Source organism: Panthera pardus, unplaced genomic scaffold, assembly GCF_024362965.1.
Source record: "Panthera pardus isolate Hobbes unplaced genomic scaffold, ASM2436296v1 HiC_scaffold_27, whole genome shotgun sequence".
Lineage (NCBI taxonomy): Eukaryota > Metazoa > Chordata > Mammalia > Carnivora > Felidae > Panthera > Panthera pardus.
In genome coordinates, this window is record NW_026526843.1 from 92,234,826 (window position 1) to 92,261,147 (window position 26,322).

The window sequence follows — 26,322 nt, forward strand, 5'->3', positions numbered from 1 at the left end:
AAAGGTTTAGGTTGAGGACTTTTTGCTTCTCTTCCCATTGGTGACTCTTGCAGGCACGTTTGTCTGGGCCTCCACCTGATCTTGTGTTACCAAGGAGGAGGAGAGGTGCAGTGAGACAGAGGGCAGGGACTAGCCCTGCCATGTGGCTGTAGGGATTCAGAAGCCCAGCCTCATCCAGAGGAGGTAAGATGTGAGGCTGAGGCCAAAGACCTTCTATGTGCCCTCTTCCATGTAGGGAACGGCCCAGTCCCCAAGGCCAAAGGAGGGAGAATAGTATGGGCTCTGAGGTCTGCAGCTCACAGTGAGCCAAGGAAGGCCCAAGAAGCGAGCAGAGGATAGCCCCTCCCCCTCTCCCCCCTGCCAGCTACAGACCTCAGCAGCAGACTCCAGCAGAATGTGTAGGACACAGGTGTGAACTGACACTGGCCTGACCTGGCCTCAGGACTAGCCTCCGTCCATTAGGTTCTCTGCCACGAGGTCACACAGTCTCTCTCCCACACGCTTGGGCACTGCCATCTTAGTAAAGGAGGAGGGCAGGGCAGGCATTCTGAAGGACAGAACATTTTAAGTCTAAGATGTCCAGTTAGTCCAAAGCGATTTTAATTTAGCAGAGATGCCAAGCTTAGCAAGGTTTTGTGGGTATTTTGTCTGTGTGTGTGCCAAATGGGTACCGGGAATCACGAGGAAGTTCAGATTCGTTCTATTGAAAAGATACATTTTATTTGGACATCTGAGCACAGTATGGGGAAACCAGTGATTTTGATACCTTTAGACACATATATCTGATTAAAGATTCACCTGTTGTTAAGCCCCAGATGCCTACCTCTGGTTATAAAGCAAGATTTCTGGAAGGCTGGAGAGCCCAGGTGCATTGTAATCACCCGGGGAACAGAAACAAAACAAAACAAAACAAAACACCCAGCCCTGGTATCCGGGTCCCACTCCCAGACATCGCCATTTAATTAGTCTGGGTGTAGCCTGACTTCAGAAATTTTAAAAGCCACCCCCCACACCCACCCCCAACACATGGTGATTCTAATGGGCAGCCAGGTTTGAGAACCACTATAAAGAATAACATTTTCCCCAATGCTTAGGGCACTCTCTTTGAATACAGAAATAATAGTGAGGAGTACCCGTTTTTACTGTAAATACAATTTTACTCACACAAAGGGAGGAACATGTTATCCAAGGTGTAGGCCTGGCTGATCTGGCATTTTTCTGGTGTACTTAGCGTTCTTCAGAGAAAAGCAGGTCTTCAATGTATCTATACAAATAGCTAATGGAACACAAACCTCAAGTGCCAGCCAGCCACGTATGACACTTTGAACTTCATAATAGACACATTTAAAAAGTAACTAGAAGGAGGTGAGATCAATTTAATACATTTTATTTAGCCCAATATATCCAAAAAAATCATCATTTTGGCATGGAATAAAATATAAAAATTATTAATAAGATATTTTCCATTCTTTTTTTTTTTGTACTGACTCTTGGAAATCTGATGTATTTTACACTTACAACACATCTCAATTTGGACTAGGAACATTTTAAGTGCTCAGTACCAGTCAGTGCTGGTTTAAATCATGGCAGTCACTAGTATTGGATGCTGAATAAGCACACTATCTAAGGAGATGACATTTTAGCATAAAATTTAGTTTCCTTTGGAAGCATGTCGATGATATCAGAGCCCTGGGGATGGAATGTTTGTTTCCTCCTATAGTCTCGGGTAGCCCTGTCGGGTACAGAGTCCCGCCTTGCCTCAGTAGTTCTTTGGGAACTAATAGAAACCTTGCTCATTCCTGTCCTTCAGGATCAGCTCCCCAGAGGAGGTAGAGAATGAATTCAGATAAGAGGTGTGGATGTAAAGCAATCCCAAGGAGTTCCAAGACCTAACAAGTGAGGTCACCATTCAGGCTGAGAATTGGGATCTTTTTTCCCTTCCCCTGTAATCCACGGTGTTAGAGATATGTGAACCCGGCAGCTGAAGTCCACCCTGCCTCCTTCTGCAACTCCTGATTCAAGATGTCCACAGCTGCTTGGTCAGATTTCAGGACCAGGGTTAATGCACATGAACTCCTTTCCAGGTAAAGATGTGGCCTCTGGACCACGTGCTTGAGCTTTCCGTCCTGTTGGTCTTTGTAATTCCAAGAGTTGAGTATTGGCAGTGAGAGGAAATATATAGGGTAAGTCGTATAGCTTGCTGTTAAACACTGAAGCTACTTAAACCTTTCTAATGTGGGGAAAAGGATCCCTCCAGATGTGTCAGACCAGCTAACTAGAGTTCTGCATCAGGGTTGGAGGAGATAAGAAAACATATTCCTTTTTTTCTCTCTCAGGGAACACCGTCCTCGAGGACTCTGAAGAAAGAGGTGAATCGTATGTGTAGGGATTGAAATCTTTCTTGTTCCCTGGCCTGACACCATCAAATGCCATGTAACTATGACCCCTGAACCCAACTGTCTTCCTCCACAATGTGAGCACTTACTAGTCTCCCTCCTAAAATGTCAGCTTGAAGAAAAAAAATTTTTCTAATTTATCTATTTAAACGGTGGTAACTTTTCTGGTTCCAAAGAACAAAAAAATAAGACTTGATCGACCAGGTTGTAGGCTCATGTGTGTTCTGCCTCATTAGTTGTCCCTAGGTGAGTCCTATTCAGTTTTTCCAGGGAAAGAGGAGAGTGGCCCTGGGCACGAATAGTGTTGTAGAAGATAGGATTTCCACCCCAGAGTTCTTTCCTCTGGGACCCTCATGGTTTGAGCCCAGTGACTTCCTCACGGCTCTTCAGAGCATGGCTACAGCGCTGGGAGCTATAGAGGGCACCTTGTCTCGGCCCCCAGCCTGATGCCTGGGCAGAAACAGCTCCTCCCTACTGAGTAAGGGTTCTAGGGCCTCCATACCAGGGCACCCCGGGAAATGCCACCAGGCTTGCTTCTTTCCTCGGTCTCTGACATCTGCCAGACCTAACCACGTCTGCAAATTGGGCAACGTTTAGGAAGTCAGGAGAGTCTACTGATGAAACACGTGGGCTTTGGCACCCAACCCTGCTGTTTACTGTGCTATCTCACAGGGAAGTTCCTTTATCTTGCTAGTGTCAGCTTTCTCTTCTGCAAGAGAAATAATTGTAGTAACTGTTGCATAGGATTGTTGTGAGGAACAGAAGCGATCGTGTGTAGGCCTGGCTCACGCTGACACTATCATTTCTTCTCCCTCTCACAGTATGGCTCCTGATCACCTCTCCAGTCTCACCTCTCTCCCGTGCTTCAGCAACACTGACCTTACAGGCTGTTTGCTGTTATAAACGTCCCTTGTACTAATTCCAGGCTTTTCTACATGCTGTCCCCTTTACCAGGAACATTCTTTCCAGTGCCTTCATCAGGCAAACACCTTCTCAGGATTCAGATCTCAAGCAGGGGTAGATCCAAGTGTTTGGTACTTGAAACAGATAATTTAGTCTGGGGAGAGGCTTTGAAAAAAAGAAGATTAAAAAATATGAATTCTAAATTCAGTACAAGATGAAAGAGTACTCAGAATGAAAAAGAAATCACAGCAAATTACTTATTCAGGTCCCTTCCTTCTGTGATCTCTTCAGACAGTGTGGCAGAAATGCTTAGTAGATGTGCTTCCCAATTGCATCCTGACTTCTCCTTCCCGCCTGGAACATGCTACAACTCCCAGCATTCACTGGGGATCCTGAGGCTTAAGCTTTATAGACTTCAGGCTAAACTCACCTCTGGTCTCAGGTTTTATGTCACTTTCTCCTTGAACTGTCTCTGAACTTCCAAGACCAGATCCGGGCTCCTTATCTCTGTCCCTAGGACCTCCTAGGTATACCTCCCTCATAGCTCTTACCTCTGTGCATTGAAATCACCAGGCTGGATATCTGTCTCTTCAAATAGACTATGAGTCCTGAAAACCAGAGTAGTTTCTTGCTCACCAGTCTACCCTCAGTGCCTAGTGCAGCATCTGGCACACAGGGGCACTCTAAATATCCGTGCAACTAATGAATATCTGATTTTCCCTAACCTCTGGGATTCCTGATTCTCCACAGCTGAGAAGAGTTTTCCTTCCTGCTCCTTCTAGACACACACAGCTCCACAATTTCAATCTTGTGCCATTAAGACAACTCCACTAGTACGCATTCTCACAGAATAACTGGGTTACTGGAATTGCTACTATTTATTCAATATATGACTTCTTCCAGAGAGCCTCTTTACCAGGGACATATAATGCAAAAGGAGATGAGGTAAGTACAGAATTTTTCTTTGGAAAGGGGGCATAGGGGGCTTTTGCATTCTTCCCCAGTTCATCAGCTTAGCAGTCTTTATTCTCAAAAATGTCAACGAGAACTTACACAACTCAACACCAAAACAAATCCAATCAAAAAATGGGCAAGGACCGGAATAGACATTTTTCCAAAGAAGACATACACGTGGCCAACACATATGAAAAGATGCTGAACGTCACTAATTATCCAGGAAATGCAAATCAAATCCACAATAATATATTACCTCATACCTGTCAGAATGGCTAGAATCAAAAAGACAAGAAATAACAAGTATTGGTGAGATGCGAAGAAAAAAGAACACTTGTGCACTGTTAGTGGAATTGCAAATTGGTATAAACACTGTGAAAAACAGTATGAAGGTTCCTCAAAAGTTAAAAATAGAGGGGCGTCTGGGTGGCTCAGTCAGTTGTGTCAAACTTCGGCTCAGGTCATGATCTCGTGGTTCTTGAGTTGGAGCCCCATGCCAGGCTCTGTGCTGACAGCTCAGTGCCTGGAGGCTGCTTTGGATTCTGTGTGTCCCTCTCTCTGCTCCTCCCCTGCTCATGCTCTGTCTCTCCCTCTCTCTCAAAGAAAAATAAACATTAAAAAAAATTTTAAGATATTTGCACCCCTATGTATATTGTAGCATTATTTACAACAGCCAAGACATGGAAGCAACCCCAGTGTCCACTGATAGATGAATGGATAAAGAGGATGTGGTACATATATACAATGAAATACTACCTGGCAATAAAGAAGAATGAGATCTTGCCATTTGTGACAAGGATGGAGCTAGAAAGTATTATGCTAAGTGAAATACATTAGAGAAAGACAAATACCGTATGATTTCACTTATACTTGGAAAACAAAACACCTAACAACTGAACAAACAAAAATAGGCTCTCAAATACAGAGGACAAACTGGTGATTGCCAGAAGGGAGGTGGATGGGGGGATGGGTGAAATCAAGGGTATTCAGAGGTACAAACTTCCAGTTATAAAATAAACTCACATAAATGAAAAGTATAGCATAGGGAATAGAGCCAATAATATTGCAGGATGACAGACTGTGACTCCCCTTACTGGGATAAGTATTGAGTAATGTATGGAATTGTTGAATCAATATGTTGTACACCTGAAACTAATGTAACGCTGTATGTTAATTATACTTCAATTTTAAAAAGACACCACAGGTTGCCTAGCCAATGGCTATTTCCTCCACTTGTTATTGCTAGCAGAACCCTATTTTCTGGGGTATTCTTTCTCCCATGAGCTAATGGGTGGTGGTCCCTTTGCTAGCCCCTAGGGGTGAATGCTGTGCAGTCATAGGAAACCAGGGTAATTCCATTCTCCTTGCCAGAGGCAGTTTTAGAGGTGGGGATGTGACTCAACCCCAGCCAATAAGAAATTTGGGAAGTTCTATTGTGTACGCTGCGTGGCTTCTAGGAAAGATTTTTCTCCTGAAACAACAGAAGTAACCAAAGGGAAATCCCCTAATTTTGGATTCAGTTGTGTACATGTGATGCCTGGAGCTCAGGTTGCCATCTTGCAATTGTAAGGAGACAAGCATATAGATGAAGCAACAGGTTGAAGGTGGCAGAAAGGCAGCTGGAAAGCCTCTGGGGCCTGAGGCTGTTGGGCCCATTGGAATCCAGAACCACCTCTCTCCAAACTTCTTGTCAGGTCAGATAGCAAAATCCAGTTGTTTAAGCCACTTTTAATCAGGTGTTCCACAAACTGTAGCTGAAACCACTTTGATATAATTCCTAATAAGGCCAAGGAGGTGAATTGGGAGGTGAATTGAAGAATGCAGAGAAATCACTTCATTATTGTGATGGTTATTATGTTAATATACACATTTATTAGCGCTTTGAAAGTGTAAAAGCATTTTGCCTTGATGACCTACATTCACATTACATTTTAAAAATAAAAATATTTTCTCATCTCTTGAATCAAACTGCAAATGAGAGAAGCCAAGTAATTTGCATGTGAACTACCCTCATTTTCAAAAGAGGATAAGCGCCCTTGAGAAAATATTCCAGCAGAGCAAAAAGGAAAAAAAAAAAAAACAAACCTTCTAGGGTAGTAATTCCCAACATTGCCAATTCAAAGGAGGTCTTTTAAGGTCACCCCCCACCTGATAGTCCTTGGATTTTTAGTACCTGTTCACGGTAGTGGCTGGGGTGGGGAGAGGATAATGACAAAGTTACTTGAAATACAGCAACACATTTAATTGGTCCTGTTGTATCACTCACAACAGCATCCCCACTGGTTTGAAAATTAATCGTACAAGTGTGTGTCAGACATCTCTAGTTAATGCGCAAACATCTCTCATTAGTGTAAAGGAGGCTGTCCAATTCTTGGAGGTCTGCAGCCCTAGTGCTGGGCACCATTGTTCTAAAAAATTCCCAACTTCGAGTCACCTTGTTAACAAGAAGGTGACCCCAGAGAACCATTCTCCTCTGCACTGGGTGCTGGCAGGGATGGTCTTACAGCACTACTCCAACACAGACTTTCTAAATCCTGTTTTGTTTCCTGAGTGCTATCGCTCCTGAAAACCTGACTCATTAACTGTAAAGTTTAGCTAATTAAAATAGGAAGCTGACTGATAAGAAATTAAACCAGTATGCATAATGCAGATGTCTAAGGAGGATGATATTCCCAGGGCTCTGGGAAGCAGGCTAATCAGGTTTCAATCAGGAACCCATCATTCAGAGAGAAAGAATTAATTCAGGATGGGAGGCAGGGAGGGAACAGAAGTACAGGCAGAATCTCAACATCAATCTGGATGAATCTCTCCTCGGGAGGAGGCAAATCACATCGCATGGGGGTGTGTGCTGCAGGGGAGTCTAGGTGGGATGTTTTCTGCTGGCCTGCTGCAAAACGATGCTGCTGCATACTGCTATCTATTCCTCATAGGTGTTCTGGCTTCCAAAAGCTGCTTAAACCAACACTGTTTTTCAATGTCCTTGGCCTAATCATTTCCAGAGAAACAACCGTGAAAAGGGGGTGACAAGGAGGAGTGGGGCATGCCCTCGGGCAGGCTTTTGCAACAGACACACCTTCTTACACAGGTTAAGGGCCTAGTCTGATAGGGTTTATTGTGTGCTAGGAACGAAAGGATTGGGGATGTTTCTGAATTCCCAGCTCTGTACAAACATCTGTTATTGGGAAGTGCCTTTTTCTGGGGGAAAAAAGGCCCCAAATGTTACTCATTTAAAGATATTTTTTTAAATATTTATTTGAGAGAGAAACAGAGCATAAGTGGGGGAGAGGGGCAGAGAAAGAGGGAGACACAGAATCTGAAGCAGGCTCCAGGCTCTGAGCTGTCAGCACAGAGCCCAACATGGGACCCAAACCCATGGACTGCAAGACCATGCCCGAGCCGAAATCGGACGCTCAACCGAGCCACCCAGGCATCCCAAAATGTTACTCATTTAATTACAGTATGACATTTCTGAGCTCTTTCCCATTTGGAAAGATATTCATAGAGAATAAATATAGTCTCCCGGAAGGAGAGCACACAGAGAAATATGGCCACAGAAGAATAACATATATTTCCCTTATCTCCTTCCTAATCTTTACAAACTTGCACCTAAAAACTGCAGAACAGAACTCCCACAGTGGGGTGGGGGAAGGGAGTGAACTACAGGCTCACATATTAAGCAGCAACACTTGCTGCCTAAAATGGACACCCCTGAAAAAAATTACCCAGTTTACCAGTAAACAACCCAAATGTATGGTTTTAAGCTATTACCCGGTACTGATATAAATGTGGGTGTTTTCTTCAAATAGCTTTTCATAGTCTGCAGTTTTCCCAGTGTTCAGAGGGAAGGTAAAACTTACTCATAACTTTAAATCAAGAGACCCTCAGAGAAGAGGACTGAGTAGACACATTGTGGAGGAAGCTTTGTGAAAACAAACGAAGTGACTGGCACAGTTGTTAAATGGAATATGGATGCTCGATCAGATACCAGCGTTGTATCCGTGTTAAATTTCCCAAATCCAGTCACTGTACTATGGCTATGTGAGAAAATGCCTTGGCTGTTAGGAAATACACACTGAAGCATTTCAGAATAAATGGCAAAAGAGAGAAAGCGAGAACGACGAAGCAAGCACATCAAGATGCTAATAGGTGAACCTGGGTGAAAGATGTAAAGTACTTCCTTGCAGTATTCTTGAGGCTTTTCTATTAGCTTGAAGTCATTTCAAAATGAAACATTTACAAACACCAAATGAAGCAATTTTAGATTGACCTACTTAAACACTATGCTTGCTGACATTCAGTTTTCTCAAGGGGTTGATTTAATGCCAAGAGCTCTCTTCCAAAAGACTTATCCTATAGCTACGTCTTTCCAAACTGCAAGACTATCTTCAGAAGAAAAGGAATTACCGAGATACACATGAATCCATGTCTATCTCATGCTCTGAAATGACCCCTTCAATAACTGACAAGTTTTTCTTCTAACCATGGAATGTCATTTACATTTGATTACTTGTTTATGTTAATATCAAGTCACCCCTTTAGATTTCTGAATCCATATACCGTTTGTCGTGAAGAGATTTGTATTGCCTCTTTTTTTTTGTATCACACACAGCGATCAACAGACAGCTGAGCAGAATCTTCGTATCCAGCAGTGCAGCTTCAACAGGAGTAAGTGCTTATAAAACAGAGAAAATTCCGTGAGCCGTTGGTGTCTTGTAAGTCAGAATCCTAGCACTCTCAAATTCCCCATGCTACAGAAGGAATTTCCAGGTGAGGTTGTGAAACCATAATTCATCACAACAACACCATTTTCAAATTTCTGTTTTTGAAATCATCCCTGACATCAAAAAGCCATGAAAGGACCATATAAGGAATGAAACACAAGGGGAAATTGAAAAATTAATTTATTATATGAAGAAACATAAACAATATTTATTAGCATCAATGGCTGCAGAGAAGCAGCCTGCAGAAGCTCACATCCACAGTTTATCGACTGAAGTAGCGACACATGACACTCAGAACCACAGCACTGATGTTCGAAGGTGGTTTCCAAGGAAATGCTATATATGACGATTTCGATGTTTATTTTCCCATTTACAAGGCTGAAAAGATGAAACCCACATTCAGCCAAAATCTAACAGGATCAGGCATTCAAGTTGTAAAGGACAACTGTCAAAAGACGCTAGCTACTGGTCCTTCATGAAAGATGAAAGATACAAAAATGATCAGCTCGTGATCAGCAAAAGCACTTCTCAGATTTCAATGGGTCTTCCTCCTCTGAGTACCATGTGTTTGGCTGCTAATTTTTGTGAGCAACTGACGCCAAGAGAGAGGGCAGCTGCTGAGTTCTAAGAATAAAGACCATTTACACTCGCCCTTCCATAAGGTCAAAGGCCAATGTAGTCACTCAAGCCGCTCATGTGGATGATACTGCTTGTTTCTTTTCTAACAGTAAAAACATAATAATAACCTGTTTATAGACTTGAATGACTATAATAACAACTCCTTAAATATGCATGGCACTTTAAAATATTTTCACAGCATTTTCACATCTATTATTTAATTTGATCTTTCCAACAACCTTGTGAGGTAGGCTGAGCAAATGTATCTTCCAAATTTGGTGGGTGAAGAAACTGAGGCGTACGGCAATTTAGTAACTTGCAGGGCTAGACGGGGAGGTTCCAACCTCTACACTGTGCTGTCCCCAGTAATGAAGAGACAAAGTCTAAAAGTGTTTGGATGATCTTATTTCAATGAAATACTTCACCTCCATTCAGCCAAATGATAGTGGTTCAGTTGGAGCAGCTATCATGACAAGTTATGGCATGCAATTAAGTAGACAAAGCACTGAGAGTTTTAAAAATGGAATTATAATGAAAAACACATTTTAACTCTCTGCACGGGAGGGAATTTGTCTGTCTTTAGGGCAACCTAGTTCTGTAGTCTGAACTATGATTTTACCATTTCGGAGGTATGATAAAAATAATTTTAAAACAAAAATTCTCAGCTCACCAGGACTTAAATTTTCACCATACAGAAAAAAAAAAAAAAAACAATGCTTTCTCTCCCCCAAAGTGAATGGACATACATGCCCCAAAGCAGGAATATCTGTATATCAAGGGTTAAAGATGACAAAATGTCTGATTTCGTTACCAAACCTCTTTGTCCTTATAAATGTGGCTTGTAATTGGGTTAGAGGAGTCTGACAGACCATCACTATTAGTTTGGTTTGGGGTCATTCACGATGCTTAGCTATCTTCTACATTAAAATGATTGAAAATGCATTCGAAGGCTCAGATTTGTAACAGTTCTTGAGACAGGCTTCCAAACCAAGGTTGGAAGAATCTACCTTCCTATCCCTGTCTCATTCTGATCATAATTCCTGCTCAAACTCACCATTTGTAACCTGTCCCCTGACAGACTGCCTATTAGAAACTGGATGGGTCAGCAAGTTCAGCCATCAGGGATCCTTAGACCCATCAACCCTGACTGACCTGCTATGTCCAGCCTAGTCAGTGACAGGTCACCTGTTTCCAGATACTTCATCATCAAGGTTTTTACGGTAAAGATAATGGCACTAGATCCAGGCATTTCCCCAAGACAGCTGAGGATATGCTACACTATCCTTTTATGGAACAAATACGGTTCCAGATTAAAGGAGAAATTATACCTGAGACAGGAGAGTATAGGAGCATACAATTGGAGATCTCATTCAAATAACTCAGAATCATGCCAAATCAAGATACATTAAGGTAAAGACAAAGATCTTCTGGTCATTTCATCTCTTCCTATAATTTAAAAACTTGTGAAGCCAATATCTAACTTTGGGAGAGGAGACCCTTTTCCTTCAAATAATGAAAACTAAAGTGCCCTACACAGCTGCACTTGGTGAAAGATTCCTGTGGAGTTCTCTAGAAAAATTTAAGTCAGCCACTGTAACTCTTGTCTAAAATTCTTCTGACAGGCAAGGAAGAGGGGAAAGAGAAGAGTGTGAGTTTTATTTTCTTCTTCATTAAGAAGGCAAATCCTAGCAAATTCTACTAGAAATTTCCCAGAATTGTTAGGACAGGACTGAACCTTGAAGAGGTTTAAACCTATCTTCCAGCAGGATTATTTATCTTCAACCATCCTGAGAAAGTAAGATTTCTGCTTATAAAAGCCTCAATCATTTTGATGTTTTAGCAACCCTCTTAATCCAGAATTTCTTCAGCACTTCGAAAGAATGAAACTTTCCTAAAATTCTAGGGTTTCCACGCAAATTCTTTGCATCCATGGATCCATGGGAATAGTCTCCAAATCTAGACTTTTGAATCAATTAGAGATAGCACGCCAAGGTGGCTACAGCTGGTTATGTACAAAGAGCCCTAATGAGATAAAAATGGAACCTCTGTCCATTCAAAAAGCAAACCTGAAGAGCCCTCTCTGAAAACTCGGACAAGTATGATATTGCTGATGACAAAACCTTCTGGTCATGAGGACAGCTCATGGATGAAAGCTATGCTCGGAGGAAATGGAACAGGCCACCTACACCAGCAGCTCAAAACAAAACCTAGAAAACAAGAAAGCTCCTATCCTCATTCTACCTGACAGAGCTAGCCATCCCAACTCAGATAGCGAAGAGGCCAGTAATGCCTGGGGGAACAAGGTCAACTACCAATGGTGCTACCTTAGGCTGCCTCTCCAGCACTCAGGGGTTTCCCTGGATTCTCTCCATAGTTCCCACATGTCCAAGAGCTCTCTAAAGGGGAGCAGCCTGCAAGGAGTTGAGAGCTAACCCCCCTCTTTGTTAACTGTGCAGGGCTCATGACTTGTATGAAGGACAGGGATCAACCCAGAAAACAGTATGTGTGAACCCCAAGAGACTCAGGTCCTGTTAGGCAGAGCAGAGCTCGTCAGCATTCAAGATCTGGCTGGGCACAGAACTTATTTTACTGCTAGAAGGTGTCTCATCTCTGTCTTCGGTTGGCCTCAGATCTGTTTTTCCTACGGACTCATGGGCTTTCTTCTGCCTACAGTCACAGCAAACACACTTTACCCACTCCTGAAAGCTTTCAGAGACACTGGAGGAAAAGAGCTTTTTGCAAGGATGGAAGAACTGGTAGAACACAAGCATGAAGAGGATGGCTGTGCAGTACCCAATGAGCAACTGCAGAATCAACAGAGGTGCGCACACGTACATGTAGATGTCGGTCTTGTAAAGATACCACATGAGGAGGAGGAAGGCATTCTCAATGAATCTCAGCATGTAGTACACCAGTAGCCGGTACCAGTTCTGGGACTTGCTGATGAGGTCCGGGTTGTTGATTTTCAGCTGCACAGCTGACCAGCAGAACATATTGATACCGGCATACAGTAAGGTGAGAAAGCACAGTACGATGGTGGTGCCCACCCGACTGAGGGCCTTCTCGATGTTCTCGGGGAATGGGGAGCCACTGCACCAGAAGAGGATCCAGGGGTACAAGAAGAAGCTGAAGAAGTTGATGAGTACAACCATCACCACCCAGGCCTTCAGGACGGAGGTAAAGAGGACCAGGACAATGACGCGAGTGGCAATCTCAAAGCTCCTCCAGAGGAAGATACAGACATAGGCCAGAGGCTTCACTTTGACATCGTATTCATCATACTTGATCTTGATGGCCAGGATGTTGCAGCGCAAGGCTCCATACACAATGGACAACAGGGATAGGACCATGAAGAAACCTGAGGAGAGGAGAGAAAGAGCACTGACGAGTCTCACCTGCACCAAGAATCCTGCTGTCACAGACACTTTTGTCAGTTCCTTAACCCATATTCCTTGGATCCTTCTCTTTTATGTTCCCAGGCTGACTTCCAGCTCTATCTGTTCACTGTGCCTAAGGACTTTTCCCAGGGCTGTGGAGGCTGCTCTGCCCCGGTGCTGGGGGCGCTTAAGTGCGGGGGATCAATGCTCCCTGGAGAGCCCTCAATACCCAATTCTAGCCTAACCGGTAAGAGCCGGAATAGAACTACCCTAGCTCCCCCACCCCTTGCGTAGAGTAACTCCGAGGTATGTGTTCTATGCTATTCACCAGTGTTTCCTCACAGGGCTACTTTCCAGTCACCCATGATGACAGCTGTCTGATAATGCTCCCTTTACTGGCTGCCCTGCCTTGCCTCATTCCCTTCTCCCATGCTCCTTACACCCTCCTCCAAAAACACACGCACTCAAACCCTTGTCTCAGGGTCCGCTTCAGGTTCAACTCAAGTTGAAACACCTTCCTAACCCCATCTTGCTCTGCCTGGATATGTAGAATCCTTTACATGGTGTTCTTCGTTTCCTCAATCAGTTTATAAGCTCCTGAGGAGTCGAGAATGACCATGTCTGACATGTCATCTTCATGCCTCTCAACATATACCAGTAGTAGGTACACAAACAGAAAAGACTCAATAATAAACTGCTCAGTGAGTTCCTCTCTATCTGCAGGACCTTTTAAATTTATACACTGACTACAGATTGCTCATTTTTCTTTACTCTTCAGTTACATTTAAGAATATGACTGCAAGATTGCCGAAGAAATGAGAACCTCCCCATTACTGAGGATCTTGTCTTGGGCTGAAAGGCCTTAGTATCTCAAGAATTCTCAGCTCTAGCTGCCTATTTATTTTTCTTTTTTTTAATGTTTACTCTTGAGAGAGCGTGAGCAGGGGAAGGGCAGAGAGAGAGGGAGACACAGAGTCCAAAGCAGGCTCCAGGCTCTGAGCTGGCAGCACAGAGCCCGATGCGGGGCCTGAATTCACAAGCCATGAGATCATGACCTGAGCCGAAGTCGGACTTAACCGATTGAGCCACCCAGGCGTCCCTCTAGTTGCCTACTTCTTAAAATGACCTATGGCTAATGGGTTTATCCAGTTTATCTAAAGCAGAAGTCTGGGGAGATAAGATGTGGCTCATTTAAATGGGACATGGTACCGTGTTCGAGAGTGTGACACTATGGCTGTGAGCTACGGTCTCAGAAATGGGCCGCCAATCCGTGAACACAAACTGTATGGTCAAAACTGAAATATAATCACTTACTAACAGGCTGGCACCACCTCCGAATATTGCAGCAAGAAGAGACTGGAGGCAGGGCTTGGAGTCAGGAACCAAGAGTCTGTTTTAGTCTTATCCCGCCAGGCCACACTAGGGAAATACAATCTCTTTGGGCTCTGTTTTCCCACCCATAAAACTGAGATAATACCTTCTGTGCCTGCTCCTTAAGGTGCAATGTCCATAAAACATAATTGCCTCTACCTAAATGCATAATTTACAATGCACAGGAATAAAGGTTTTTTTCCTTACTTAAGTTCTGAATTGATGGAAAAAACATCTATATTTGGTGGATGCAAAAGCTGTGATGCCTCGGTACTTACATGCCCGGCAGAAGCTGAATTTTACTCAGAGGCTCAACTTTTTTCATAGTCTTTTGGCAGTGATTTAAATCATCAAAATCATTCACTGGAAAGGCTGTGATCTACTAATCAAACTTAAAAGATGGAAACACTATCCCAGGGGTAGACCAGAAAGAAATTGGACTGAATTATTTTTCCTGAGAGGCTAATTCACTGGACCACTGTAAAGCAGTAGATACTGGCGATGTATTTTTATGTTTTATGTATTTTATATTTTTACAAATTTTTACACCCTAAGGATCTGGTAGTGAATCCTTTTCTTTCAGTGCTTATGTTTTTTCCACTATAAGAAAAATACTTCATATGCAGAAGATGAGCTAAGCGTAAATAATTAAAATGCAAATTGCATATTCATACACATACAGTATTTATATTGTTATATTTTTGGTCCTGTAAATTACTTATTAATGCAATGACTCAAATAATTTTTTAAGCATTTACCCATTTTTCTCATTAAGTCAATTATTTCCAAATTATACTTATTTCTCTATGAAGAGAATTGGCCAATCATTACTCAATCGGCGCTCAGTAGCAATCACCCACTGAAGCTTTCTGAGAATGCAAAGAAACTGTCTTGAAATCACTGACCTCAATCATCACTCCCACTGCTGGCTGCTCACTGCAGAATTTCACAGATAGGAAAGGGGTCCAGGAAGAGAGAGAGATGCACTTGGAAGACAGAAGCTAGTAGTACAGAATGCTTGGAATGCCCATTTCTACCTCTAGAATTAAGCTGTTATCTAATGAATGGCTAGGGTGATGCGCATGCAAATACTTACTTACTCAGACTTAAATGAAGAAAAGTTCCCTGGTGCCATTTCCCAACCTTATCTTCCCACAGTCAACAAAAAGGGATCAGTTGGCAGTCACGCCCATTTAAGTGGCATTTCATAGAAGTCTAACATCCCCTAATAATCCTATTCTCATTTCCTATGAGTGTGTGTAGGGGGCACATTTTGCTGTTCTCATCTTTTGTCAGAGGGCAAGACATCATTTTAGGCAAAGCTGAATAGAAGGCTGTGGCAATATGCCAAACTCTTGGCACACTTCTAAAGCTTCTTCCCACTCAATTCCCGCCAAGTAATCTCCTTCCAAATGGACTCTTTTCCTATTTCACAGAGAAAGAAATTGTTATTAGGCACAAATTTGCTCACTTCCTGACTTGACACAAAAAAACTGAATTTCTATGTTAAGTGCTTTAGAACATTTTATTCCCCAGGATTCCCCTTAGGAGGGGAACTGAATTCTATTTGGGAGACAAGGGGAATGGTTTCTCTGTTGCTCTGGAGAGTTAACGGAGGCTGCTCCCAAGATGGAAGCCACTAAATGGCTGCTCTCTGTGATGCAACTACTCTCCATGGACACTGGATCTTCAATAAAATGACTCAACTTGCAAGACAGTTTAGGCCGAACAGAGATTTCCCCCAGCATTAGTGAATGACTTCGAGGAGGGACCTGAGGCAACCTGAAGGAATGTGGGGTACAGTGGCAGAGGGCAACTGAGGGAGTTAGCACAGTAAGCTTCTGGAAATTGGAATTTTACCCAGATTTCTGGAGGGTAGTCGATTTTAGCTCTTTTGCTTTCAGCTCAGTAGACAAAGTGCTTTTCCTACTATCTGGAGCCAGGATCTCCACCTGTGCTGCACTCCGCCACTCGCCTCCTCCTCCAAAATTTGCTCCAGTTATCATCTTTCTCTTTTCAAGTTTCCAGCTGCTCCCTCTATCTTGGCTCTTTTCCTTGAGTGTATGAATATGCCTGAGTCAGCTGCATCTAAAAAACCATCCTTCCTTTGCAAAAACTGGCATGATCGCTGAAGCTATGTGATGGATACAGGGAGGTTCATTATAGTATCTTCTCAATCTTTTTGTATGTTGCAAAATTTCTGTAATCATGGAAACAGAGAAAGCAAGGGAGGGAGGGCAGGGAAGAAAGAGTTGGGTGCAGGAGAGAGAGAGAGAGAGAAAGGACCCCCTCCTTCCCCCTGCACTTCTTTCTACTACTACACTCTCTTTGAACTTTTCAGTCAATCCTCTTGAGTCATCTCTAATCAAAACACTCTTTAATCCTCAACTCCTTGCAGTCTGGATTCTGGCCTTGTTCCTTCCTGATCTCCCTGTAACACTGTACGTTGTTTCCTCGCACCTCCTGGAAACTTCTCCTGTAGAAGTAACCACACTGTTTGCTCCTACTCATCCTCTCGCTTTCCTTGCAGCCTCCTTTCAATTTCATTCACTGCCACATCTTTCTCTTCCCCTCAGGAACTGTGGTTTTATGTTCCCCTTCTAGCCAAGGGCCTACTAGATTTCTCCTCCGAGATATCTTATAGGTGCCTCAAAACAGACACCACGGACAACAACAAAACCACAAACAGAACAAACCATTTCCCTGAAAACGCCTCTGATGTTTCCTCTAACAGCCCATGAGACCAACAACCCAGAACACGCTACCCAGAAATGTGCATATTAAGTAGGACTCTTTACCTTCCTCTCCCATCACAGCCAAGTAGATCTCTAAACTCTGGCTGCTCTGCATGGCTCATGGACCAGCAGCCCAGACCCCGACTGGGAATTTATTAGAAGTGCTCCAGCTCAGGGGCACCTGGGTGGCTCAGTTAAGTGTCCAACTCTTGGTTTCGGCTAGGGTCATGATCTCACGGTTTGTGACTCTGAGCCCCACATCGGGCTCAGCACTGACAATGTGGGGCCTGCTTGGGATTCTCTCTCCCCCCCCCCCTCAAAATAAATAAGCTTTAACAAAAAAAAGGAGTGCTCAACCTCAGACCCAGTAAAGCAGAATCTGTATTTTAACAAGATTTTTAAGGTGATTTGTGTGACCATTACAGTTTGAGAAGTGCTGCTCTACATGTTTTCCTCTTTCTTTTCTGGTTCTGTCATTTGTTAAGTCTCATACAGTTCTTGCCACAGAGTCCTAACTCATTTGCTTCTCTGTCCCCTGTCTTCCTCTTTTCTTTGCTTGGATAAACCCTACTTGTTCTTCAAGGTGCAGTTAAAGTGTGAACTCATCAGTGATGCTTTTCCTCAGCCTTTATTCAATTACATTCACTCAGTTGTGCTAGATGCTTCCAAGACTCTTCCAAGCTCAATGAACCCCTTTATTGGGATCTCACAGCCACCTATTCATGTCTTTATTGCAATACTTGATATCTTTGGTTTAGTGCAATCTCCTAGGTGTAGCTACTGTTTCCTACAAATTTTTATCACCAGCACCTAGCACAGTGACTGGCACGAAGCAGGTAATTGATACATATATGTTGAATCAACAAATCATCAATCAAATACATGTATTTGAATCAAACATACATACATGTATTCATGTATGTGAATTCAAAATTGCACCATGTGTGAACAGCCTTTTTCACCACTGAATAAGGAATTTAAGCTCCAAATCTCTCACAGATATAACTAAAGTGAGCAATGAAAACTCTCAAAGCCCCTTACCAGAGGGTGATTTCTGTGGTTATGGGCTTCCTATGCAAATACGTCTGCTTCCATGTGCCTTTTACAATCAAGAAGTTGCACCTGTTTCCAACATTTCCTGGGACATAAGATCCAAATTACAAAATGTCTTTCAGGTCTACATTCTAAAAAAGTTCTCTTTGAGGTACATGACAGGCCTGCAAAACAGGGAGATATAGGAACAGTACAATATTCTCTGACCACAGGCCTAACTAAGAAAGTCAAGTACTGCTTCAGCATATGGGGCCCAACCAAAACCAGGACCATTCTGGATTATCTCGGCAGTGCTGGGTTTTCCTGGCCAGTTACCTAGATCACTGTTCTTGAAGGATTTGATAGCTTATTCCCTGCAGTGATCTGTGACCACTTATTCTAGAACCCAGTGTTCTGCTTTATTTTTTTTCCCCAGTGGTCTGCTTTAATTCCAACCCAGGCCCTGACAAATGATTAACAAAACGTTAATGAAGCGGTTAACGATGAGAGATCATCATCACCATGAGCTTGTACCCACATCTGCCACCGTCCCTCCCCAGTTGCTACAATAAATATTGCTTTGCTTCTTTGTTTCGATGGCTTTATTGAGATACAGTTCACATTCCATACAACTCACAATCTGAAGTGTACAATTCAGTGAGGTTTTTAACAAGTCGATCCGTAGATATGTGCCACCATCACCAGAGTCAATTTTAGTACATTTTTATGACTTCAAAAAGAAACCCTGTACCCTTTACCTATCATTTCTCTAAAACCTCTCCCCTACTCAGCCCAAGCAACCACTAATCTACTTTCTGTCTCTATAGATTTCCCTATTCTGGACGTTCATGTGAATGAAATCGTATAATACATGTCTTTTCTGAATGATTTCTTTCCCTTAGCATAATGTTTTCAAAGTTCATCCATGTTGTAGCATATATCAGTCCTTCATTCCTTTTTATGGCTGAAAAATATTCCATTGTATGGATATACTACTTTTTTTTAATATGATATTTATTGTCAAATTGGTTTCCATACAACACCCAGTGCTCATCCCAACAGGTGACCTCCTCAATGGATTTACTACTTTTTTATCCACTTATCAACTGATGTAAATTTGCATTGTTTCTGGTTATTGTGAATAGTGCTATTATGAACATTCATATACGAATGTGTTCTTTTCAGTCCATAGAGGTAGAACTGCTGGGTCATATAACTTTATATTTAATTGTTTGAGGAACTGTCACACTGTTTTCCAAAGCAATGACACCATTTTACATTCCCACCAGCAGTGTATGAAGGTTCCCATTTCTCCACATCCTTGCCACTATTTGTTATTATTATTGACTTGAATCTTTATTAACTTTTTAATTCTAGGCATCCTAGAATCAAAGGATGTGTGAAGTAGTATCTCATTGTGATTCTGATTTACATTTTCCCGATGAGTAATGACGCCAAGCATCTTTTTATGTGCTTATTGGTCATTTGTCTATCTTCCTTAGTTGCCTTTGGTTCCTAACTGTAGAATAAACTCATAACACATTTCACACAGGCCCATATGCATCCCAAAAAGTTTAACAAAACTCAAAGTCCAGATCTTCACAGACTAATTTAAGAACAATATATTAGGCTGACCCAGAGCCATCAATGAGCATTTTTTTTAAAAAGCACAATTCTATCATCTCATGCTTTTTTAATTCCCTAAAAAAAAAAAAAGGGCATCAAAAAGCAAAATGAGGATTTTCATGCTGGAATGGTAGACTAGATTGTTTTGGCCCAATATTTCTGCCAAGAACAACTGGAAAAACATCCATTCAAAGGCATCAAAGATCTACCAAAGCAGTGAATATTTCTGGGGTCAAGATCTCAAAGAATAGAAAAGTCTCCAGAAAAAAATCTGAACCTGCTTTTCTCAAGACATTTGCTCATATGTTAGCGGGTACCAAGAGACTAAGAATCTGAACACAGCTTTCAGCAGTCTCTCAAAGCTGGTGGGTTTGGGAGCAAACAATGACATTCTGTCCCTATAACAGTCCTGGTTTACACCCAAAGCTTTCTGGTGGGAACCCAAAATACTAGATGAGAGGAGTAAAGGTGACCAGAAATAGATCAGCCCTCACAAAGACTGGAGTACAGAATTCAGCCAAATCAAGTTGTAACTGACTCACATTGATCTGTATCTACACCAATTACCTGCTATAAACAAAAGTAAAACCTTCCTGGAGAAAGAGAATTCATTCAGAGCCTCAAATTATCTCTATTTTTTAATACAAATAACTAATATTTAATTAAGAATAACTTGGCATGCCAACAAGAAAACAAAAAATTGATCAAAATCCAAGAATGAAAATAGATGATGAAAAGACCCACAGTAAATACAGATATTGGAATTAGCTGACACTGACTTAAAAATATCTGTAATTAATATGTTTATGAAATTATATAAGAAGATAGAGAATTTATCAGAGACTGGAAACTATTTTAAAAACTGAAATGAAAACTACAGAACTGAAAAACACAATTAAGTACAATTTAAAAATCAACAAATGGGTTTAATAGATTAGAAATGGCTATAACGATAACTAAGCAGAAGGCAAGTCAGAAGAAAATGGAGAAACAAAAAGCATGAGAGACGTTTGGGCCAGTGAAAATGCCAGAGGGAGAGAGAGAGAAGAGAATAATGGGGTCAGAAGCAATATTTAAAGTGAAGAAGGCTAAGAATTTTCCCGAAATGCCGAAATCTAAAACTAAGCCCCAATAGGATAAATACAAAGAAAACTACAACTAAGCAAGTTATGTTAAAACTGTAAAACACTAAAGTCAAAGTGAAAACCTTAAAAAGCAAGCAAGCAAGCAAACAGATTAACTTCAAAGAGGCAACACAGACACTGGCATTTGAAAAGAAATAATGAGAATCTCAAGGTAGGAAGAAAATAACCTTTAATAGACCTCCATACCCAAAAATGAAGGTAAAACAAAGACATTTTATGACAAAACAAAAATGAGGGAATGTGTCACTAGCAGACCTGCTCTAAAGGAAATAATGGCATTGGTATTTCAGGCCCAGTGAAAATGACCCCACATGGAAACACGGAGATACAGGAAGGTCTGAAGAGGTACCAAAAGGATAAATACAACTCAATTTTTATAATGAGCAAAAATACTTGAACAATAACATCACACACACACACACACCCCTCAAAATGTCCACTAAAGACCTGAAAAGGAACTCAAGCTCATTAGTCATCAGGAAATGCAAATTCAGAGTAAAATGAGACACTACTATATACCCACTGTATTACTAAAAGTAAAAGCAAGCGTTGGCCAGTGAAACTCTTATACACTGCTTGTAGGAATGTAAAATGGTACAACCAGTTTTACAGTTTCTACTAAAGCTACACATCGGCATTCCCTACAGTCCAGCAAATTATACTCCTGAGTACAGACATAACAGAATTGCATATATACATATACTAAACGGCAAGTACAAGGATATTTTCAGCAACATTACTCTTTAAGTTTATTTATTTGTTTATTTATTTTGAGAGAGAGAGAACACAAGCAAGGATGGGGCAGACTGAGGGAGAGAATTCCAAGCAGGCTCTGCATGGTGGTCAGTGCAGACACGTCACGGGGCTCAAACTCACGAACTATGAGACTATGACCTGAGCCAAAGTCAGATGCTTAACCCACTGAGCCACTCAGGCGCCCCACGGCAGCATTATTCTTAATAATCCCAATCTGGAGATAATCTAAATATTAATCAAGAGAAGAATGTATCAACTCGTTGTGATATATTCATACAATGGAATGCTACACAGCTACACTACAGAATACACTTGTGCCACAAGCCACAACATAAACAACCCTCACAAAGACAGTGTTGAACGAAAGAAGCTAGGCCTGATTCTATTTATACAAAATGTTTAAAAACAGGAAAAATTAATCTGTGATGTTAGAAGCCTGCTTTCTGCTTATTGGTTACCCTTTGGGAAGGAGGCTTGGGAAAGTGATTGAGAAGGGGTACAAGGGTACTCTTCTGTTCCGTGACCTGGATAGAGGGTTACACGGGTGCATTCCTTTGTGATACTTCATCAAGCTTCACTCATATGTATATATATTTTACTATACTTACTAGCCACTTAATGTTTATTAGACTGCATTTTAATTTTTAGTTTTTTTTATTTTTAGAGAGAAAGAGAGCGTGCAAGTGGGGGAGGGGGCAGAGGCAGGGAAAGAGACAGAAAGAATCTTTTTTTTCCCTTTTTCTTTCTTTCTTTTTAAAAAATATACATCCAAATTAATTAGTATACGGTGAAGCAATGATTTCAGGAGTAGATTCCTTAGTGCCCCTTACCCATTTAGCCCATCCCCCCTCCCACACCCCCTCCAGCAACCCTCTGTTTGTTCTCCATATTTATGAGTCTCTTCTGTTTTGTCCCCCTCCCTGTTTTTATATTATTTTTGTTTCCCTTCCCTTATGTTCATCTGTTTTGTCTCTTAAAGTCCTCATATGAGTGAAGTCATATGATATTTGTCTTTCTCTGAGAGAGAGAATCTTACGCAGGCTCTGTGCTCAGTGTGGAGCCTGACATGGGGCTCGATCTCACCCACTGTGAGATTATGACCTGAGCTGAAATCAAGAGTAGGATGCTTAACCAACTGAGCCACTCAGGTACCCCTAGACTGCATTTTTAAAGAGCAAAAAACTATTCATTCATTATTGCAATGAAGTTGTTTCAGAAAGTTTTCTTCCCTATCCTGGCAAAATGCCAAGTGGAAAACATGGTTCAAACCCCTCCCTACTTTGCTCACTATAGCAAAACTGGTTCTACAGATGTAACCAGAATGACATCCTAATACTGGAAAATACATTTCAAAGTTCTAGTGACTGAGACTTTGCAGTTACCAAAATCTCACTTGAACATCTGCCAGTTTTCCAGATGTTTAGTCAGAAATTGAGGACTTTCAATACATATTTATATCTTGTTGAGTACTCAAAATTGTCAGGACAAATATTATGGCCCATCATTCATAGCACACGTGATGTGATCATTACTGTCTACAATCCTCAGAGATCCTGAATGATTTTGCTATTTTTCTTCCCAAAATATTTTGATTCCTTGCCTAAGGAAACCAGATGCTAAAATCTCCTCCAGCTCATCTCTTTTATGTTAAAAAAAAATTATTGTACATTTACTTCATGCCAGGGACTAGTGTAAGCACATTACAGGTACTAATCACTTCATCCTTACAATTCTATAAAGTAAATACTCTTATAATCCTCATTATACAGATGAGAAAACAGACAAAGACGCTAAATAACTTCCCAGAAATCACTCAACTAGCAGAGCTAAGATTCAAACCTAGGCAGTCTTGCTCTAGAGAGTCTTGGTCTTAACCAGTAGGCAATTCTGCCTAAATAAATATGGTAGTTCCATTTCCCTAGCAGTGGCCTTAGCTTCACTTTTCATCTCTTTTACCAGTGGGAGGCAAGCGTCGAGAATCTGCCCAGGACCTCAAGGAGTGTGGAGAATGCCTCCAGAGTATTTAGGGGAGCTGTCCAATTCTTCCTTGCTTCCACTGAGCCCAAATTTACTATCTAGTTTCTATTACATGAGTATTCTCTATATAAAGACTTCCTGAAATCATGCTGTCCAGGCACCCGGGAGTGGGTAGGCCTCACTGCACTAAGCTGGTTTCTGGAAATTGCCTCCCAAGGCCCAACAAATGATCGGAAAGAAGTGAGGCAGGCTCCTCTATCTGCCCTGCCAGCTTTCTCACCATCCTACCTCAGGCAGACAGAAGAGATATCAGTGAGTTTAGCTACATCAAAGAAAACCCTTGCCCTCTATAGCCAGACAAAGGAATTTAGTACCTGATTCCTGCACTGGCCCCTATATCAGGTTATCTAACAGCAAAATGGTAGCAAGATCATTCAGAACGTCAAGACGAAAGTTCTACATTCTGCTGTACCTTCCCAACTATGGCTCAAGACACACCAAACCGTGTTAAAACACAGTTACTCATGTACAGTGAACTTTGTAAATAAATGGGCATGGCCACTTGACCCTCTCTTCCATTTTCTGCTTTGCCAACACTTGAACACACAAATGTTTGCACGTACATCCTTACCTCCACTAGTTTTTTCAACTCCCACAATAATTTTCAGTATAATTCCCCCCATCTATCTTCCCTTCCCTGTTTTCAAATGCTTTTCTGTTTTTCTTAAATTTTTTTTAAACATTTATTCATTTTTGAGAGACAGAGACAGAGCGTGAGTGGGGGAGGGCAAGAGAGAGGGAGACACAGACTCTGAAGCAGGCTCTAGGCTCTGAGCTGTCAGCACAGAGTCCAATGTGGGGTTGAACTCACAGGCTGCGAGATCATGACCTGAGGGCAAGTTGGCCGCTTTAACTGACCGAGCCACCCAGGTGCCCCTCGGTTCTTCTTATTTAATGGACTCATTTTATATGTGCTTATGTTGTAAATAACACAAAAACCTTTAGAAATAGGTAGAATATAAATAATAAAAAATGGATAAATAAATGGCTTGGACCTTGCAAAGAAGACCTCAGTTCTCTGTGTGTGACTGTACCTGCTCAGTGCCCTCAATTCTAAGCTGTACTACCAAAACCTACTTTGCAGAGATATGGATGTGGAATCTGAAGGTCCTGTGCCAGATTCTTCAAACACAGGCTCTAGAAGGAAACCTGAGAAGATATATAAACAGCATTGCCATCCTCCAGTGAACCTCTTGTATGGTGGGGGCAGGGGTGGGGTTAGGGGAGAGGTGCTTCCCACTGAGTAGCACTAAGTAACTTTCACTGGTTTGTGGTCACAGAACCCAGAAAGGAAAATCAAGGCCTACACTTAGGCAAAAGCCAAGCCTGGATGAAAAGTCTTGGTGATATACAAGAGCATTTTTACCCCACTGTATTTGGAGGTGAGTTCAATTTAGGAGGAATGGATCTGAACCCACCCCCAAGTCTTATGAAACTTCGTATTGTCTTATACACTGACATACACCATTACATAATCATGCAGACCATTGTTTAGATTGCTATAGTAGCTATGTATACTCTAGTGAATATAGCTGAGAATGCTCCTTGGTGTAGAAAAATACTATATATATTTATATCACTTCTTTGTTGGATTTGCAATAGCCAAATAAATTCATCTGGTTACAGGCTGATGAGAGCATTATGTGGTACAAATCAGACATCTAGCATAGGGCAGAGGTTTAAGCAACTTCCATACTGGAGCAAAGTCAACACAATCCACCTAAATCAACTTTAGGGTAAGAAGAAAACAGACTATAATAATTTTTTCCAGCTTTATTGAGGTATATTTATATACTAAGAAGTGCACATATTTAATGTGTACAATTTGAGGAGTTTGAACATATCCAAGTAAAATTTTTAGTAAGTAAAATTTAAAATAACCACTAACCTAAATTAGCCCATATTTAACCAATTTGCCAATTAAGCAATGCTCTACTTTTAGGTAAAAGAGAAATAGGTCAAATTCACATCTCTAACAGAATACACGCTGAACCAAAACACAGATCCTGTTTTGTTCACTGATGCCTGGCACCAAGTCCAGCGTCTGGCACACAGTGGGTGTTCAATAGAGATATCCTGAAGAAATTAGGTGGTAAGTAGGATTTATTATTAAATAAAAAATAATGTATTCAAGCCAGTGGTACATATCTTCTTCACTTACCAAATCATATGCTACAAACATGTTCTAAACAGTGTACCATCTCAATCCTTCAACAATGTTTCTCATATATATGGGGTCTTCTCCAAAGAAAGGCAGAAAGGTAACAAACATAAGGCTGAAAAATACACAAGCAAAATAGGTTTCTGCACGGCCCACGTTTACTGGAACATCAAATGCTCAGAAATCTCCATTCCTTTTTTTTTTTTAATGTTTATTTTTGACAGGGAGAGAGGGAGAGAGAGCGCGCGCGCACACACATACAGGAGAGGGACAGAGAGAGAGGGAGACAGGGAATCCGAAGCAGGCTCCAGGCTCTGAGCTGTCAGCACAGAGCCCAACGCGGGGCTCAAACCCACGAACCAGGAGATCATGAGCTAAGCCAAAGTCGGATGCTCAACTGACTGAGCCACCCAGGCACCCCTCCATTCCCTTTGGGCTGTTTCACTGAGTTCCATGGCATATTTGTTCTGCCAGCCACTCTTGTTTTGAA

At 41.7% G+C, this 26,322-nt stretch overlaps 1 protein-coding gene across 1 annotated transcript in view; it reads right to left on the reverse strand.

Annotated features, from left to right (window-relative positions):
• Positions 1-9,137: 9,137 nt before the first annotated feature.
• XK (X-linked Kx blood group antigen, Kell and VPS13A binding protein) overlaps positions 9,138-26,322 on the reverse strand; it is a 61,846-nt gene continuing 44,661 nt past the window's right edge. Inside the window, exon 3 of the mRNA XM_053891720.1 lies at positions 9,138-12,950. Within this exon, the coding sequence (XP_053747695.1) occupies positions 12,124-12,950 (827 nt within the window). The 3' untranslated portion in view covers positions 9,138-12,123. The remainder of the gene's footprint in view (positions 12,951-26,322) is intronic.